This window comes from Manacus vitellinus, unplaced genomic scaffold (genome assembly GCF_001715985.3).
Source record: "Manacus vitellinus isolate BGI_N305 unplaced genomic scaffold, ASM171598v3 scaffold_3_pilon, whole genome shotgun sequence".
NCBI classification, from domain to species: Eukaryota; Metazoa; Chordata; class Aves; order Passeriformes; family Pipridae; genus Manacus; species Manacus vitellinus.
The window spans coordinates 2,445,477-2,463,616 of NW_021940535.1; the positions used below are offsets into that span (position 1 = coordinate 2,445,477).

Here is an 18,140-nt window from a genome sequence, read left to right on the forward strand (position 1 = left end):
TGTAAATGCAGGGGGAAAGCGCTAGTGACTGTATTGATCATGCACATGGCTTTTCAATGACATTTTGGACTTTGTCCAAATTGATGCAAGTCAGATGAGCTGCTACCATGGCTTGAACTGATGGGTAACTAAGGGAGGGAACAAAACTCCCCTAGTAATAACTAATGTTTAGTATACTATGTAATAAGACAAGGAGCATACTGAAAGGAAGGGGAAATCCCCAACCCATACCGCTGTTCAGATGCATCTTATTCAAGCCCGGGTTCATGAAGCTTTCTTCCTTTTTTATATCTGAAGTCTTCTCTAATCCTTCATTAGTCTTTTTTTTTTTTTTTCCTTTTCTCTCTCTCTTTTCTCTCTCTCTTTTGTTTTTGCTTTTATTTCTGATGATTGTTTCATTCAAAAAAGGTTATACCATGTCTGGTCTTTCCTCTTCTTGGGCTTTTGGTACATTTTCTTCCCAATGAGAAGGGTTTTGCGCATACACGAGTCTACGAACAGCCACACTCCTCCACAATCATATTCTGTATGTCTTTCTTAATGATATTCTGGCCATCATCGTAGTAGAGCATGGACATAGGCCGCAGCTTGGTGGGCACACAACATGACTTGAGGTTGGCAAAGGGGCTATGGCCCCGCATGCGGTAATGGTTGATGACAGTGGAGTGGAAAGATAATGATGAACCAGATGTGCCTGCTATATGGCTGGGGCACTCTCCTTCGCAGTAGTTGGCATGATAACCCGTAGGAGCAATGATCCAGTCACTCCACCCTATGTCCTTGAAGCTGACAAAGAACTGCTTCTTGCAGCAGATGTTGACTTTGCCATCACACTCCAGGCCTCGTCTCCGCCGCCTGTGCTGGCGGTCCTCTGAGTGCCGAGCAAGCATCATCAGGAAGGGCCGATGCGATTGCTCTTTTTCCTCTTCTCCTGTGAATTCTCCAGGTTCCTTTTCTTTCCCTTCCCCATCATCTTCCTTTTTCTTCTTCTTGCCCAATAACACCAGGTTGGCTCCAGTCTCTTGGCACAGGTCACAGGCAATCCGCACATCCAAAGAGTTCTTGCCTTGGTCCAGGAGTCTCTGGACACTGCTGGAGACAGGAAAGATGTGCCAAGTGCTCTTACGGGTGTCCACTGCCTTTTCTGAAATCAAAGTCTCACTCCTTTCACCTTTCAGCCTCCCATCCTCCATATCTTCTGCTCCTTCAGAGTTGCCTTTTGGCTGCCACTGCTGTTGAAAGAGGCGGATGGTGACTTTTGTCCTGCTCCGGTTGGCTTTGGAGACCTTCAGGAAGAGCCACACTTCAGCATGTTCAACCAGTGATAATTCACTGCCTTCCTTTGAAATCTCAAAGTGCAACATTTTCTTGGCTGTGCCTGATTTAGTAAATGGAAATAGACAGGAAGAACTTGTTAGTATGTCTGCTTACATTCTGTTAAAGAGACTTATGTTAACTTTTGCTACAGGCATGAAGTTCCCTAGGTTTCTACTTTCTAAATTTTTATGGTTCTTCTGTTCTAATCTTCCTTCACCTCACCCCCTCCTCAGTTTTGTATTTTGTGAAAATTCTTTGTTTTGAAAAGTTTATATTTGCCTGTTGTTTTCCAGCATAATATTTTAACCAGAGTGTTTTGTTATAGCAACAATATAGTCATTATTGTAAAGCATCTTATGACAAATAAGCATGAGTGGCTGCTAAGAGTTCATTTGCCTAATCTGTCTTTGTGATCACCGTTAACTGAAAGGCAAAAATTCTTTATGATGGCAGTCCATATATATCATACGCATAAAAATCTGCGCTTAATAGCTGGTTAGGAAATGAGGTCCAGTCCTGCCAATTCTTTAGCAATATTTTGAAAATTATGTGGGAAAGAGGTTTACCCTTTCTCTGTCCATAAAAAGCCATTCTTCATATGCATCTTAAAATTAGTTTTAAATGTCAGTTGCTTCAAAAACAAACAGACACTAAAATATGAGCCTCAGTTTTAAGAGTTTTGCAGAGTTATATTGTAAAGAATTGCAGAACTGCAGCAGGCAGATTCTTCATCCCATGAGATGTTAGCTGTAGATCCTGTTCTTAATTTAACATACTGTACTTGCAGTGATTATAGTAATGGTGAATACATTGAGAAATGAGCTAAAGAACTGTATAATTATGGGGATGGTTCTCTGGCATAATTGTATCAACTTGCTGAGATGTCATGATGATGATTGTGATGGTGAGGAGGTGTTTCTCTGATACAGAGCTCATATCCCTGGCAGAAGTTGGAATGAATAATGGGGGCTGTTTAATGATTTGATCACTAGAGCATGAAAAAGTTAAGAGAGAATGAATTAACTGGGGGATGGTCGTGATATTATTTTCTTAAGAGAGGTACTTTTCTATTTTCTTGACAAAGAAAAAAGCCCTGATGACATCTTTTGTTCTTTCTTAGCATGGAGGCCAGTATGGACTGGGGTCACACATTTTCAGTGTGGAGATACCTGAATTTAGTGAGACAGAAACAGTATTCATAATTATCAATTTGTCATTGATATTATTCTTGAGCTACCCAGAGTTGTTAACCCGATTTTCTGTGCAGTAGTTCTACTTGCCAGTGAACTGGAATTTTGCACCCTAAAAACAGCAGATGATGATCAAAACAGAAGTAATTGGACACATACAGGAAAAATTGCCCTCACAGTATCAAGGCTCTTCTCCTTGCTTTCCGTTGCCACTGAACTTCACTAGTAGGGATTTCCTGACTATCTCCCTGCTCACCCATTCTCAGGTGAGACAGAAGTGGGGCAAAATCACAAGAGACATCTACCCTGTGTATGCTTGCTAATTCAAGAGTTGCTGATATCTGAAGTTTGTAGGCAGGCTGTGCTGACCTTTGAGCTACCTGTTCCTTTTCTTCTCTGTGAAGTACTGGCACTAACACATTCAGATTTCCCTCGTGGCTTTCCCAGGTCAAAGAGACAGATGTTTCTGAATTACAGTGTCCAAAGAGCACAGCGTTTTGTTTTTGTTTTCCATCTGAGAGTGTGAAATTGTAGACTTTAACTGTCACTGAGATAGGGAAACACATGGTTTGTGTTAACTGCTTCTCACAGACAGCTGATGCCAGTCTCTGAAGTGAGTTACATTAATTTCTCAGGGAGCTACATGAACCAGTGGGACTGTGACTTAGAAAAAGAAGTAGCTAATAGAAAAGAAAGAGCAAGCTGACTGGTACTGTGCAACATGATGGATTTACTGTTTTTCTGTAATTTTTTAATTAAGATTTATTCGATAATGACTGAAAGTTTGCTAATCAGTTCTTACCAGCTAACATAATTTTTTTTCCATTCTGGAAATCAAAATATGGCAAAGTTGCCAGCTGTGTTGGAGCAGACGTCAGGTGGTAGACACTAATCCCACTCCTGACTTAGTTTGAGCATGAGGAGGTGTACAATGACATTCTTCCAGTCCAAATAAAGTCTGGTCCAAAAGGCTGGTTGCCTTGTACACATGATGTTATAAGGAGTGTTCTTTATGAGAATGGATACTTCTAAGGCCTTTAAGGACCAGCTGGCCTGTGGCTTCATTCCCCCCAACTCTCTCTTCTATAGCAAGCTTCTAACTGTAGTTTATCCCTTTCCTTAGCACAGTCCTGATAAACCCTTTCAGAGGGGAATCTGGGCCTTAAGTGAACCTGAAGGCAGGTGATGTGCCAGGAGTCATTCCTGCCCATCCAACCTATTCTGCTTGCTGCCCCTATCCAAGGAAAATTTGGTTGAAAAAAAGGTGGTTTAGACAAGGCCACAGAAGGTGTTCTGGCATCCAGCTGCTCTCTTTCCCCAGAACTCACAGACCGGTGTGTGGAATAAGGATGTATTGCTGGGAATTGCAAAACTTTTTCTGTATTCCTGAGAAACCAAGCTGGGCACAGACAGCAGTTCTGATACTAGCAGAGATCTTGCGCATGGGCATATCAGCTGTGCTGGATATGGACACAAAAAACGTACACTCTGGAGAAAGCAGGTGGGTGTGCAGACCTGGCTTGCTCAACAGGGTAAGAAGTTGTATGATCCATCTAATCTGAAAAGCCAGGCAGTCCTCTGTTACAGAACAACCTAATGCTGTTAAGTGTTAATGCATGGTATTTTACATTCTGCTGTTTCCATGCTAGTGGTAGTTGAAAATAGTTACGAATTGACATATCTGCAACAGCAAATATTCATATGACTTTATGCACTGGTCAGAAGCATAGTGATGCAAACACTCTTTTTGACAAATATTTCATGAAAGAAACAGGATCTCAAGAATCCTTTTAATTAGTTTTTCAAATGCTCATCTATGTGTTAAAGTTGAGTTCTTCCTTATTACAAAAACTATTTGAACAGTTCAGTGAAAATACATAAGTATTGCCTTTTCTTTACTTGAGAGTAGTGAGCTTGAGCAAGGTAGCCTAAAACATGACCTTATACAGGGAGAGCAGCCTCCCTATATGTTGTTAGCTATAATTTCAGCCTCTCTGGATGTAGTTATCTACATTTTCACAAAAAATTGTGAATTAAGATTCTAAGGAAAAAACATACAGGGGGTTTATCTGAGCCTAATATTTCTGAATGAAAGAAAATCCTGAGTCCTCAAACCTGCATAGCTAAAAAAAGTTTTGTAGTGGTTAAAAAACACTTTCCCTTTCACAGGTCTTTTTAGAAGGAGACTGGGAATGGTGCAAAGTTGGGGATAAAAAGCACGCTTTCACATTAGGAAAAAACAAAGCTTTTCTGAATTCTCTTCACATTCACAACTAGTTTGTTACGATCACACAGCACAAATGGTATGAACCCTGCAGTCTTTAAGAGGTCACTATGCTCAGTCAAGTTAATTTTGAAATCAGAGTTTGGCCTGTGCTAAAACTAAATTGAGACCTCTGGATTTGGATTATTATGGTCACACATTCACTTTGTAACAGGATCTTTATTTCCAAAAGGTTCGGTGCTACAATAAAGCAAATTCTTCAAGTGTTCTGAGACAAAAAAAAAAACCCAAAACTGTATTTCAGTTTCTCCAGATATTGCCTACGGATTTAGCAGTCTTTCCTTTTAGGTCTCAGTTAACAGACAGGATCAAAGCTTTGGAAACACATACTGTTCATCTAACTGAAGGTAAAAGAGAGACTCCTGAAAGTTGCGGGTTGTATCACTTCCATAATTACATTTTGTTTATCCTCTTGTCCTGCCTTTATATCTGCCACAGCTGATTTGTAAGGGTCTTTTTCCATTTCTAATCATCCTGCTCCTCCTGTCTGACTACTGTGGAAAGACCCACAGCCCAACACTGGTAATGCCTTCATCACTTTCACGTTCATGTAAACAGCAATGTCAACAGCCTGGATTGTTATCGTAGCAGAAAGCAGCTGAAAAAGGAGACAAGGGATTACTCTGAGCCCCCTTTGATTTCCTCATCTCCCTTTCCTAAAAGTTTGGAGAGGCCACCTCTCTGCTTTATTGCTGAATGAAGTCCCTTCCAGGATAAAAGCTGTGATGCCAAAGGAGCAGTCTAGCAGCACAAGTGACACCAGCAAATGCTGTGAGAAATGGTTAAAAATACAAGACCTAAGTAGTAGTGCATATATGGTAAAAGGTTTAATGGAAGGAGTTACTGAATGGAAAGAAAGCATAGCATCAGTATATATAGCATGGGAGTTTGCTCATATCTGTTTTTCTCTTCACTAGTGCTCGCACACATTTTTAAGAGAGAAACCTGAACATGCAAGCAGAGGAGAGCCTGCACAGGTACCCTCCTCTCCACCTCTGGAAGGGCTATTCAGGGCTTATGCACAGGACTCGTCACTCAGTACCAGCTCCAAGCAGCCCTTGGTCACGGGCACAGCACAGGAACCCATGGAAAGACTGACAAAACCCTTGAGGGCCTAGGCACAGGGTGACTGGAGGGGCAGCCCTGCATGGGCTCCTGCTGGGCTCACGGGAGTAATCTGCAGCTCCAGTGTGCTCTTCCTCTGAGGCTTCCTTCAGTATGGCTGGCTTGAACTGTGTAGTCAAAGTTCCTTTATTTGCAATTTGCAGCAGGATTCAAGATCAAGCCCTGTTAGTTCAAGCTATATACTTATATGTATACTAGGTAGAGTCTAAACTATACAAATAAAAGGATCTTCTGTTGAGTAAAATACTGAGATACTTGATGAAATTTTAACCATATGCTGTTAAATAATTAAGGCTGGTTTTTTTTCATAATGAAGGTGATTATCCTTTCTGACATTGGAGTGTGACTTATTCTTAATTTCTTTTAATACACAGCATTTAAATTTTCCTTTAAAAATACTCACTGTGTAAAAAGATGCTGTCACTTTAAATTTCTATGCTTCACCGGTGCTTAATTTTGAACCATTTTTGCATTAAGTGAACTGTTTTTCCATACAAAGCTAGCTTTTTTTTCCTTTTTTAGTTGCTAACTTTACTACTGCCTATGTTTAGATTTGGGGGAATTTGTACTGCGTGCCAATCTGTAATTACATTCAAAAGCATCCTTCCCTTCACTTCTCATTTCCGTTCCCCAGGAGACAGAAAAAAAATAGGTTACTAGAAAGGTTCCTCTAAAGAGAGTGAAGAGAAGAGCACAGTTATTGAGAGATAATTGCTCAAAATGTTTACTAATGAGTGACCACTGGAGTCAGATGAATTGTTTGCAGTGTAGAATTTATTCAGTGAATTCAGCACTGTTATTGTTTGGCAATTATCCCCTAGGCAGATTGATTATTATAAACATCCTATTACCATGATTAGACAGTGGTCATTTCTGTAAATGCCTTTCAGCCTATGGAGCACTGGCAAACAATTTATTCTAACTATTCATTATCCGGCTTATGTGACTGGTCATCCAGGTTGCAAACTTTTATTCCTGCTCCCTAAGTGTTGCCTCTTACAATGGGAGGAGAAATTACAACACAATTAACAAATACCTTATCTTTATGCTCACCTATCATTTGCTTCCAGAAAGAGGAGATTTTGTTGTAAGAGAAAAATAAACCAAAAATGAAAATCAGGAAAAAGAACTATTCCCCAAGCATTCTTGGGGGGAAGGGTCAGGGAGGGGAAGAGGGAGGGAGCAGGGAGGGGGGAGAAAGCAGCAGCAACTTTATTTAAATACCTTTTCTTGAAAAGTTAACCCAAAGAGGCATTGACAAGGTCATTTAGAATGTGGAACAGTTCAGTTCTGGTGAACCCTGACTCTCTCCTGCTATTTTGTTAGGAGGGAAGCACTTTACATCCACAGCTTTGAGTTCTTTCCAACTTAAAAGCCCTTCCCCCACATGGCTTTAAATATTTAGAAACAAAAAAGGTGTTTGTTTAGTTGAAGTGGTTTTTTTTTTTACTTGATTTTTGCATTTATGTCTGAAATAGCTGAAGTGAAGTTTAGGGTCGTTTGCACCAATAACATATTCCAAGGTAAAAACAATACCAAGTCTTTGTCTTTTATAAAAGAGATAGCAATTTTTTGCACATATTTGTAATAATTTGTTGTAAAATCTAAAATTAAGTGGATTAGAAGACGCCAGTCTTTTTTCACTAAAATATTTAATTTCTGTGCACTAAGGCCCAAACCTCAAGCCCACTGAAATGAATAACAGAAGTTCTAGTTGCTCTCCAGTAGACTAAGCTTCAGTGCTAAATCAATGTTGCAAAACTCTGTTGCATTAAATGAGATTGCCTTTTCATAGCCTTTCATTGCCTTTTCATAGACATATCTAGATATAAGAACTTCTCAGCATGAATCATTTACATGTATGCAGTGTAGATATATCCTGCACACAGGAAAACGTGTGAATACACATACTTTTCCACAGGAATGTTATGTGTAAAACCACACAGGTATATAAGCATGTCTGCCTCAGCATGCCTGTACATAAGGACATATGTGTGCCTATACACACATACAGGCAAATACACGTTCAGATATTCCCAACTGCCTTTCCATACAAATCTGTGGGCATGACTACACACAGATATGGACACATACAGTACTTTCTGTCTCTCTCAGGTCTCTTTTTCTAGACTGGTTCCCACCTTCTCAGGTTCATCTGTGCTTTCTCAGGTTGTTCTTAAAACAACCAACCTCCCTGAATTCTCATATTTTAATACAATAAAACAGATTATTACAGAATGGCTTTCCTCTTCTGGAATTAACTTGATTTCATTTCCTAAACTTGAAATCTTTGACATAGTATACCAGAGGAAAAAATAATCAAGGGAAAATAGGCTTGTTTTCTAAAAGCCAAGGAGACTGCATTAAAAAAAAGATGTGAGCAAACCATCTCAGATGATGATTCATGGTCACATTTCTCAGTATCTTGTAAAAAATAATATTGATAATTTCTGATCTCTCTAGATTTCCAGAACTTTTAGCATCCATCAGTTTATCTTTTTCCCCTCTGTCTGTTCCCTTCCTGTATTATTTTCCTTGCAGTTTTCCACTCCAGTGAATCTCTGCCTTTTAAATAAACTAGAAGAGAGGAACAATCTGCACTCAGAGAATCTACAGATAAGCATAAAGATCTCAGAGAGTCAGGATCCAATTAGGTAAAATAAGAGTTTGAAGGAAGGTTGCCTTGTGTGAAGCAAAAAGCCTTTGGAGTGTGCCCTCTCGTGGCCGTTCTTTACTCAGCACGAATACCTGTACTACTAAATACAGTTCCTTTCAAAAGAAAATTGATGACATTATTCATAGAGACATAAGCGATACATCTTTTTTTTCTTCCCGAACTCCCAGATTGGCTGCATAGGGGTAAGTATCTTCCTAGGAAAAGGCATGAGTATATACAGACATGCATCCATCTGCACATGAAAGTGGGCATCACATGATCAAGGCAGTTAACCTTGAATTCAGTATGAAGTGGTACAAAACGATAGAATTTGTCTAAATAGCTGTCAAATATCTCCTTTTTTTCCCCTGGCAGTTCTCCTAACAATAAACCTTTGGATTTCAGTATTTCCATCCAGTAATTCCTATCACCTTCTCGGGGGCTGATGTTAGCAACCCGTTTCATTGGTAGTTTATTTGCCAGGATCAAATTCAGTTGGCAAAATCCCAGATCCGCCTAATAAGCTATCTACTTAAAATAATAAGTGAGCTAGTAGCCAATTATATTTTATGAGTATTGAGTATCTCTGTTATAGAACCTGTTGGATTTGCTTGTCGCAAAGTTATATGACTCCTCTCCTCAAAACACTCTTTAAAGACCTCGAAGTAACCCACAGAACTCTGGCATGGCTACCCTCATAGTACAACTAACCGAGGTTAGTAATCTTAGTTTGATACGCAAATAGAAAATAATTTTCATGTTTTACTTGTAAGAGTGCCAAAGGACAGTAGGGTGCATTTGTAAACTTTTGCCCAATACTCATGGTCATTAGTTTTGCAGAGATCTGTCTGGATTTGTTAGCTGTGAAAACTACCTGCCAACTGTTTTGCTGATTTCCTGGACATAACTACACCTGTGCTTCAGACAAGTTCACTGCATTTATTTCCCCTCTAATTGTCTGAAGTCTGTGCTCATTTGAACTTTGCTATTTAGAAAATAGTCTCAAGCCAGAGCCACATGCACAGGGCACTGTTTGTTCATTCACTCTGTTTCTTTGTATGTTTGAGGATATGGCTGATGAAAGATGGAAATACTACTTTTTTATGAACGCAAGTAGTAAACGTGGCTTCTGAAAGGTATGAGGAATGGCTGGTTTATGTCAAGCCATACCCAAAGGAACAAGAAGCCTAAAGCCTTATTTTTCTTTTCATAGACTTTTATTTGATACAACGTGAGATGTTTCCATTCATTTTCATTGATTTCTTATTGCCCTCTATTGAGACTGAGTGAGTTCCACATTAAAAGCAGAAAGAACATTAACCCAACTGTGAGAGGAACATGTTTATTCTCCTACTTGGTGTTTAAACTTCTTCATCCTATTCCCAGTTTTCACAGAATGAAAAGTGGGACTGTCCGTGTGGCTATATTCTATTCCTGTCTTTTTAACTCATACTTCCCTTGTCTTTGCTTTTGCCTCACTTTCCTTAACAGGAAAAACATAGTGCTTTAATATTTGACAAGCAAAACTGCCTGTGCATGATGAGAAGAGATCCCATGTGGAGTTTATTTAAGTTGTTGCAGCATTAGCACCTGTAAAATGTGGTAGATCCTCTGATGTTAGAAAGACATCAGATATGAATGGCTATAGATGAAGAATATGTTTCAGCAGTCTGAAGTTACTCCAGAGAGTGCAGTTATCACTTCCATTATAAGTCCAAACCCAAAGAGCTTGGTTTCTAGGTTGCTAATTGCTCCTCCCTTGTCCCAAATCAAAGCCTAGCAGGTATGGGAAAAAGGTACAGACTAGCCCTCCTGCCTTGGCTTCCAGGATGCCCCTGTCCTTCAGCCGTGCAACTCCATAGCATAACTGCTCTTAAATTAATTTTGCTAGCAGCAGTAGGACAATGCTATGTAAATCAAACTGAGTGATGTGTCAGTATTGGGTAGCTGGTGGTGGGGGGGATTGGTGGCAGGATGATTGGCCAGTGTGTGGGCAATGGCATGATTTTTGCTGCTCACGTGACCCCGAGAGCCAATGGCTTCGGGAGCCGCTGTTGGAGGGTGTCTTACAGAGTAGGCATATATCAAATTCCAAATTCCTTTGTGTCAGAGCTCAGGAGAGACAATAATGTGTTTACAAATGATTGGGACTCACACAGTGAAGAGAAACCACTGTTCATGCCATATGTGTTCCACTGTGCTCAGAGCGAGCTGCTGAAAACCAGGTGGGGAATCCGACTCATAGATAGCTTAGAGATTTCCTTGCTTTTACAAATTCATTTCTAAACTAATGTTGAGCTGCCCCTGCTTCCTATGACCTCTGGCATTGACACCTTCTGCCTGCTTTCTGAAGAGGAGGGGATGGAAAATTTGAAAAGCCTGAGCTCTCATACTGAAAGAACTGATGATGTGTATATTGACAAGGACTCCGAAGGCAAGGATTCCTTGTACAGTTGAAAATCAGACAGCTAGAAGGAATGTCTGTTCTTAAAAGCATGCACACTTCTTGTGCACGGCTTCCCTGCAATCAGAACATCTGAGTCAACAGGTTTTCAGGACTGGAAACTCTGAGTGTTGTCTTAATTGTTTATACTGCTGCAGCAAACTTTTAAACAAAAATGTTTGGAGTTCCTTTGCATACTTTGCCTACCATATGCTGTACCAAACAAAACAATGACATTCTTTTAAAACCGTCTTGGCAACAGGAAAAATGCTTTGGCTAGACAGCATCATAAAAAGTTGCTGTTAGTTAGATGATAGAGTTATTGCAAGATACTGCTATTGATGCATGCATGAACATACTCATTTATAATAACAGATATATATGCAGATGTAGATACGTATACATTGAATTAAAATGGGTTCTGGTCCTATTCGTGTAGGAACAGCACAGCAAAGTACAACTTTAGAGCTGTTTCCTATAAGCAGTTGAAAGGAGTCTTAAGCCATTACTTAGTAAATATATATATTCTGAGCTCTTACTGTGTAAGTGTTAGGGGAAAAGAACTGTGAAAGAGTTCAAAATACACCATATCAAGGTTGCATTTTTTGGCTGGAATGTTTTAGGAACAGAATCTTTTTTCCAGTATGCAGAAGTCTGCATTACAAATTGGATCAGCTACAGCAACTTGTCCGGTTCTATTGCAGTCATCTGACAGTCCCTGCAACTCTTTATTGCCAAAGATGCTGTGTTAAATTAAAAAGAAAAAAAAAAAAGAAAAAAAAAAAACCAACACAAAAAAGCCCTCTCACTTTTAACAGTTAAAGCTGCTTCATCTGATTTTATAACTTCCACTCTAATTTTTACATGAAAGGTTGTTTCTAAAGTAGTTTGCAGCTCACTTTCTGTCTTGATAAACTCTCCAAAAGGCTTCAGACTTTTTTCCTTCACCATCAACTCTGCAATCCAGTACTTTACTGCAAGTACTCTGGCTTCACAGACACAGTTTGGAGGACCCTGCTGCAGCCTGACTTCCCTGTGTGGCTGACTGTACTTAGCAAGTGTAAGCTGTAGCCAAGACTAAGTCAGAAAAGTCAAATTCCTTTGGAGTCCTATACCACCCCCCCCATCCCATTCCTTCTTCTCCCTTCCCCCAAGTCTCATCCTACAATCTTTCAGAAAACATTGCTGAGGAGAAGAAAATAACTTAATTGCAGTTTTGGCACAAAGGATATTTTACAGTTTTGCTTTTCAAGCACTCACCTGATTCTGCAAAAGTGATGATTTCTGAGGTTTGCTCCACGACTTCATTCATTTCAGCTCTTCTTCCAACATCATCCTCTATTTCCACATAACCATCCTCTCCCACCTTTCCCACATGGAGTTTTTTGATGGCATTTAAAAGTGCTGCCTTGGGCACCGGCTGGGTGATATTAGGTCTGTCCCTCAAGTGCAACATGTTCAATATGTGCTTCTTTACTGCTTCCACCATCTCAGGCTGTGAGCTGGGCACATCCTTTGAAAGCGTGGCAAGGGCACATGATGGACAGTCAGTGACTGAACTGTGCCCCTCGGATCCTGGGGTTGGGGAACTCCTCACTATAATCCAGCAAAGCACCAACAGAAATCCTCTCTTCCAAAGCAAAGGCATCCTGGCAGCAGAAGTTGTTGTGATTCCCTTTTTGAAAGGCCCTGCTTTTCCTCCCCCTTCACGAACAGTTTTTTTTGGGGGGGGCTGGTTTAGTTAGTTTGTTTGTTTGTTTGTTTTTTCCTTCTCTTCAGCAAATTCTCTGGAACAAGAACCAAAAGTTTTCTGTGAAGTTTTGTTTGCAGGTTCCCTCTCTGAATGCAATAAGTGCTGTAGATGTTTGTGGCTGTCAGGGAGAAGAGTTCTGACTCTGTCTCAGAGTAGGAGAGAGACACAGAGAGAGGGAGAGAGAGAGAGAGGACGGATTGGCCTAAAGTGAGTGAGTGAATGAGAGAGGGAGGGAGTTTTGTCTGTGAGTAAAGGCTATGATTAGGAAGGGGGAGGAACAGGCAGGCTGGCTTCCTTATGCTCATTGCTCCCCTAACACACACCTCTCTTCAAATATCACTACTCGTGGTTCCTTCCCTCCTCCCTTTCTAAAATCTCTTCTCATTCCTGTAAATTTACTCTTCTTTTTCTCTCTCCGTTCGACCCTCCCCCCCAGCTGTCATTTCCCCCTTTTCTTTTCCTTTTTTTCCCACTTTCTTTTTGTTTTGTTTTGTTTGTTTTATTCCTTCGACGTATCACTGGCTTAACTAAACAGAGGAAACATGAATGAATGAAAAGGGTGAAATCTTTAACGAGCACCTTACTCTTGGTCCTGCCTGCTATTGTTAGGGATAGCAGGAGATGTTAAATAGCTTGTGAAAGAGATGGGGATGAGGGGAGTGGCTCCAAATATTTTGGAGAGAACATTATTCTGCCCTGAGTAGAGAAAAAGATCTTTTCTGGAGGTTATTAACACTGGCAAGAGATCTGAAGGGTGCAAAATCACACTGTTATTTGGAGGGCTCTATAATACATGATACACTCCCCAGCTGCAATATGCAGTCAGGCACTGAGAGTCTAAACATGAGCTGGTACAGCACATATCTGTGATGTGAAGGTAGTGCCCTCCCACCAGAAATACCCCTACTTTTATGCTAGTCTGTGCCTAGAAGTTCTCAGGTAGTTATATTTAGGTTTGGGGTTAATCAAGCAATGCCTGAAAAATGTTTTGAAGGTAAAAATTGTTACATGTCATCTGGCCAAATCATACTTGGTTCTGGCTCAAGCAAATCCCTCATCGATGCCAATAATAATTCTGTCTGAGTGAAGGCTGAGTAAGATCTTCTACATTTGGCCCATTGTTATTAAAAGGCATGTATTGCTTCATTCATTTAAATCATGCAGAGCAATCATAATATTAGAATAAGACAGTAGGAATTAAAAGAAATCTAAAGCATTACTAGGAGCAGGAGTTTCAACCAGTGCTGGTAGCCCCTTGACAGTTTATGCTCTACAGTGAAAAAGCATTCCCGATGTCACTGCCATGGCTTCATGTTGCCTTCAGATTCTGTCTCCTCTCCATTCTGTTCCTTACTGAGCGAAGCTGAAGTTAGCCAACTCGCTCACATTTGAATTTGATAATGGAAAATGGAAAAATTACAGCTATAACTATAACTTTTTGGGATTCTTCCCCTCTGGATGTTAACTTGTACAGATTTTCTTAGAACAGCTTCTTCTTTTTTAAGTGTTTACCCTTTTCCTTCCTTTCATTCTCTTTCTAACACAGGTCTATCTTCTCAGGTGTGCTTACCTCCGACCCAGCAAATATTCCACTTTCAGTATATTACCATCAACCATTGTATTTCACAGTGGAAAGGAATAATTTATAAATATAAGCATTTAGAAGTCTCTAATTTCCATGAGATGACTACAGGCACATGGGCTAAGAGACAGGCAAGGAATTATAGTTAGAGTAAATGAAACACACAGAAGTAATTGAACAATCAACCAAAGTTTTACAAATGTTATATATTGCAAGTCCTTTTCAATTAAGCTCTTTTATAAGTCTTTTACTGTTATAAGGCATCCACAGTACACCCTCATCTGTGTTTTACTGACCTCAGTTGCTATACAGTTATATACTGTTACACTTACAGGTCTGTCAGCATTATAAACCCTGCAGCCATTCTTATAAACACATCTTTGTAACACAAACCTCACTATAATACATTGAAATTTCTTGGATCTTGTGAACAGCCCAAAGTCTGTTGTAATTATACGAAGTCTGAAAGTCAGCTTGAAATAGAACTAAAAGTTTAATTGGACGAAAAAATAATTTCAGATGAAAATATGCATTCATGATTAGATGTACTAACAGATGACATAATTAAAGGAGTTATTTATAGTTCTAATATAGCACCTATCCCAATAGTGTCTGATGAAAAGGAAAAGATAGACATAAACCAATATAAAATACAGACAAGTATGTTTGGGTTCTTGCTGTGGAGTATACGTTGCTTGCCATCTACTAGAGGTACACTTATCGCATACAATCTCTATTACATATAGGGATAGCATATTTCACTTGCATGCCATGATGATGACAGATTTAACATTAAAGCATAACTTTCTAAAAACCACTATTTTCTAAAAGAGTCTGTCAATACCGCTGATTCCAGTTCATTTGTACTTACATGCATATACATATGTGTACAAAAATACATAGCATTTGAATACATACAGAAATGGTGGTTCAGACTCTTTCTATAAAATTACCTGAGCTGCAAAGGTCTGTATATGTATTCATGCAATATAACCCTAGCAATATGCAACAGCATGCACAGGAATTAAAAGTTTCGGTTTTAAAAGAAAAAAGCCCATTTAAAGTTTTACCTCTCTAGTCCTGACTCTCAGAAGGAGACTGCTGTATTGTGCACTAAGAACTGCTGAAGTTCCTCTTTGTGGTATTTATAATGCGAAGCTTTGTACTGTACTTCTCATGTGTACACTCACATATAACGTCTGTCAAAAGTAAGTGGGCCGGATCACTGTGCTGGATTGGTTAATCCTGTTACATCAGCATTGACTGTTTTTCCTGTATGAGACATACTTCTGGTAATTATCTAATGGAAACTCCTAATTGTCTAGCATGACAAAATATCGTGGATTCAACTTGTAGTGGTGATCTCCATTTAAAGGATAGAACTTAACATCAGACTGAAAGCAAACATTATGAGTCAGGAAGACACACTCCAGCTTGTTTCATTGCATAGCTATATAGATATTATTAGATGTAGATTTCACTGATTTAGTTTAAATATAGTATTTGCCAGATATTTAATTACCAGTTTGCAAATTGTTTTCTTCTTCTTTCATACTTCAGGATATATCAGATACTCTTTCTGCAAATTTGGATCCTTTTCAAATTCAGGAAAATGCATTTTAGTAAGAATCCTTTTGCTGTGGATGATTTTTTTTTTATTCAATCTCTGAATAAATATGTCCTTCTGTTTAACTTAGGGATCCCTTTAAAGCTCTTAAAAAATGAATCATGTTGCTCCTGCCCAAGTCTCCTGGCTTTTTGACATGCAGATTGCATCACACTATTAAAAATGGCTTAGACATCTAAAAATAAAATACAATGAATGACAAGTCACATTTTTTGCAAGTGTGATATTAACACTTGTGGAATAAAATAAAAATCAGTTTTCATTTCATTTTACCTTAATGAAAATCAGAAATAACTATGCCAATTAGGCAGTACAGAAGTAATATATATATATAATATATATATCATATATATATATATATACACATATATGTGTATACATATATATATATATATAAGGTCAAAAGTAAATCTAAAATCCATCTCCTTTCTTAAACACACATAATAACTGGCTTTATGTGGTACCATTTATGACAAATGGCATGATCATGCAGTCTTTACTCATTCAAAACACCCACTGATTACCAGAAAATCCCCATCCTTCAGATTTTTTTTTGGCCTGAATCGTACTTATAATTGTATTTTTATGTCCTGTTGGTAATGTCAGTTTAATCTGTCTTGGAATATGGCTGATCTGGATCAGAGAAGAAAGATTTAAAACTTTCAGTTTACAGTGATACCAGAGAGTCCTTAAAGCAGTGTTTATCCCAACTAGAGCATGTGCTGTATTCACACAACAGCTTTGGTAGAATGAGCAAAAAATCAGAAGTTAATGGGAAACATATGACCAGATAGGTTGTTTTGTTTCCCATTTTTAATGTGCATATAAGAAATTTTCAGGCTGTAACATGATGTGGATTGAAGCCTCTTGAAACAGGTTTCAGTAGCTTTCCTGCAGTCTGATTTTGGTGGTTCCAGTTGTTATAAAGAACAGCTTTTTTATGGTTTCTTTTCCCTTTTTTTTTTCTTCTGTAGCAGTGAGAGACTTGCTTCAAGAAACAGATAATGAGCATGCATATACCTAGCTATTCACAGTTATTTTTAATGGGGATCCTAAACTGAGTTTTGGAAAAAGACTTTTCCATTTTGCAATTCTGTTTTTCTCGGGACCAGAGTGAGTTTGGTTTTAACTGTCATCCTAAAACTCTTGAAATTAGTTACATACTGGTAGTGCAGGGACTGTTGCAATTTGGCAGCAGACGTGCTCAGCAAGGGATCTTGTATTGCACTGTTTTTACAGAGAATGGAAGATTTGCCCTGAAAGTAACAGAGCTATCTTCTCCTTGGACTCACAGTAGTGTGGTGCTCCACTTGCAGCAGCTGGTATGAAGGCTGCTGACCATCTACTGATGCAGCACCCAGCCAGTCCGGAACTTCTCCCGCAACGGCAGCGAGTCAGAGAATTCCTGATGAGAAAGCGTGTGGTCTGTGACAAAAAGAGAAAGCTACCTAGTGAAGTACAGCAGGCATGTATGTGATTTATAGTGCAGGATAACTTCTGAAAGGAGTTTAGGAGAAGTGAAAAGCATTATTCATTTCAGAGCATGCTCCTTATTGCCTCAGGGAGTTTGTGTATAGCTTTACCAAAGGCCTAATGAAAGCTTTACTCAGTGACTAATTTTTTTCGCACCTATTTCTCTCTTTATAAATATTTTTCTCCCCATCCCCCCCGCACTTCTTTTCATTTTGTAGAACACAGCAACACCTGCTGGCAGTGATCCGGGAGTACTGCTGGAAAGACCCACTGATCTAACTCTTCAGACCAGCTGCCATTAAGCACTGCCAAGCCATATTAATGAGCTGCCTCTATTTTTACCCCTTCCTGCCAGAAAGGGCAATTGCTCTTGGGAAAGACTGTAGCTGGTTTTTTTGGTTTTGTTTTTGGTTTTTTGGTTTTTGTTTTTGGGGGTTTTTTTCTGATTTTTTTTCCTGTCAGCTTCATAGTCCAGATAATCATTGTTCATTCAGTGAAGCTGGGATTTCTAGTTTAAATTCTGATACCACTGATTGAGTCTACATAAAACATCAGAGTGATGCTGAGCTCACATGCATATTTTAGTTCTAAGCTGGATCAGAAATAACTAAAGGAATGGGACTGAGAAAGAAAGGTTAGTATTCCGGTAACCTGTCTTCTTTTTCCTCAGTTGTGGATTTTATCTTACAA

General features: G+C 39.2%; 1 protein-coding gene across 1 annotated transcript; it reads right to left on the reverse strand.

Annotated features, from left to right (window-relative positions):
- Positions 1–328: 328 nt before the first annotated feature.
- Positions 329–12,906, reverse strand: INHBA (inhibin subunit beta A). The gene is made up of 2 exons (XM_018075201.1): positions 12,276–12,906; positions 329–1,378 (listed from the first exon to the last, which is right to left on the reverse strand). Exons 1-2 carry the CDS (start codon positions 12,661–12,663, stop codon positions 492–494), a joined length of 1,275 nt encoding a protein of 424 aa, XP_017930690.1. The 5' UTR covers positions 12,664–12,906; the 3' UTR covers positions 329–491.
- Positions 12,907–18,140: the final 5,234 nt, after the last annotated feature.

What these genes read in the sequence shown, in the direction of transcription:
- INHBA (XM_018075201.1), bottom strand. Translation starts at nt 12,663, where the DNA reads ATGCCTTTGCTTTGGAAGAGAGGATTTCTGTTGGTGCTTTGCTGGATT. An exon ending in CATCACTTTTGCAGAATCAG is followed by an intron (nt 1,379 to 12,275) that starts GTGAGTGCTTGA and finishes TTACTAAATCAG; the next exon opens with GCACAGCCAAGAAAATGTTG.